General features: G+C 55.1%; 1 protein-coding gene across 1 annotated transcript; it reads right to left on the reverse strand.

Moving 5' to 3' along the window:
- Nucleotides 1-674: 674 nt before the first annotated feature.
- Nucleotides 675-1059, reverse strand: LOC116587664 (histone H4). Its single transcript, XM_032338293.1, has one exon. It carries the CDS (start codon nt 1039-1041, stop codon nt 730-732), a length of 312 nt encoding a protein of 103 aa, XP_032194184.1. The 5' UTR covers nt 1042-1059; the 3' UTR covers nt 675-729.
- Nucleotides 1060-1652: the final 593 nt, after the last annotated feature.

The following is a 1652-nucleotide window of genomic DNA, read 5'->3' on the forward strand; positions in this document are numbered from 1 at the left end:
AACTCAGAGCTGTGAGAGGGAGAAGCCGCGGTCCGATATTTATAGCGACCCCCGGCGTCCTGATTGGACAGGAGCCTTCTGCCCCTCCCCGCGCAGAGATTGGTTCTTGGTTCCAGGAAGCATTTTCCCGCCTGCCGCTTAGGTCTCTAGGATAATAGACAAAGAAAATGTGACTTTTTAAAAAAGCCTCTAGGATGCATCAAAATTCCTTAAAATGTTGTTTTGAGAATCGGAAAGTGCCTTCCTTCCACTCTTAAATAAAAGGTCTTGTGACTGAATTGATATATTGTTTATTGAAAATTAAAGGGGACAGCCGAAAACATGGGAGGCCTTGACGTTATTTGAAATTCTAGCCACAATGTTCTCTGGCAGGACGTTCAAAAAAAAAGCTTCAGAATCACTCAGCTTCTTCCAGCAAAGACTGGCCAGCTGTACCTTATAGAGAATAAATGGTACATTAGCTCGGCTTTCAGCAGGACTGTTTTATAGTGTGGACACGGGGGTGGGGGGGATGTACTTTCTGGATATGGTGGCACCGGGAAGCCGTTACAATCTGAGACACATTCAGCTTTCACATTTCAAATACATTCCCGTAGACCACGTGCTTATGGAACTCAGGGTTAGGAAGTCTGATATGAATATTTCTACAGTCTACAGCGCTTTAGCAGATTTCGTGGGCGGCCCTGAAAAGGGCCTTTTGGATGAGAAGTACGGCGGGTGAGATCGGTTTTAGCCCCCGAAGCCGTAGAGGGTGCGGCCCTGGCGCTTGAGCGCGTAGACCACGTCCATGGCCGTGACCGTCTTGCGCTTGGCGTGCTCCGTGTAGGTGACGGCGTCGCGGATCACGTTCTCCAGGAACACCTTGAGCACCCCGCGGGTCTCCTCGTAGATGAGGCCGGAGATGCGCTTGACGCCGCCGCGCCGGGCCAGCCGCCGGATGGCGGGCTTGGTGATGCCCTGGATGTTGTCGCGCAGCACCTTGCGGTGGCGCTTGGCGCCCCCCTTACCGAGACCCTTCCCGCCCTTGCCGCGACCAGACATGACTACCAAAGGAGCAGACACAACAGCCCTCCGCTCGGGGTGGCGGCCTATATAGTCGTTTGTCGGACCTGTTTGGGAACAGCGCAGGCTAGTTGTATCCGCTCAGGGAAGTCCCGAGCCAGAGGCCGGCCCACACTTTCAGGACCGGAGCGAAGGGAGGTGATTAAACTCCTCCGCTGAAACCCGACGCTTCCTGGAAAGTTTCCTCCGCGCGGCGCCTGCCCCCGGCCGGAGGGTTGTCGTGTTTCCCGGCCGAGCCTTGCTGGATTTCGGTCTCTGAGCTTTGCTCGCAGCAGTGACTTGCAGCTGCCGGCTTCGAGTGGTCCCCCTCCAGCGCAGCGACTGCAGTCCGCGGGGCATTTTCGCAGCTGTGTCGCGTGCAGCGACCTCAGCACCCCGGTGACTGCTGCTTAGATTAGCGCCGCCTGGTCCCCGCTTCAGGGTGCGGGCAGCCTCACCTTTCTTCAGTTCGCTTCTCTAGCCTCTGCATTTCACTCACTCGGTCGTCTTTCCTTTTCCTCCATCCCAGTCACGTATTTTGGGGGAGAACTGACCACTCTTTATCTGTGCTAGAAACACTTAAGGTTTCTGAAGGTGTTTGAGGAGGAGGG

The sequence above is a fragment of the Mustela erminea genome, chromosome 4, assembly GCF_009829155.1.
Source record: "Mustela erminea isolate mMusErm1 chromosome 4, mMusErm1.Pri, whole genome shotgun sequence".
Lineage (NCBI taxonomy): Eukaryota > Metazoa > Chordata > Mammalia > Carnivora > Mustelidae > Mustela > Mustela erminea.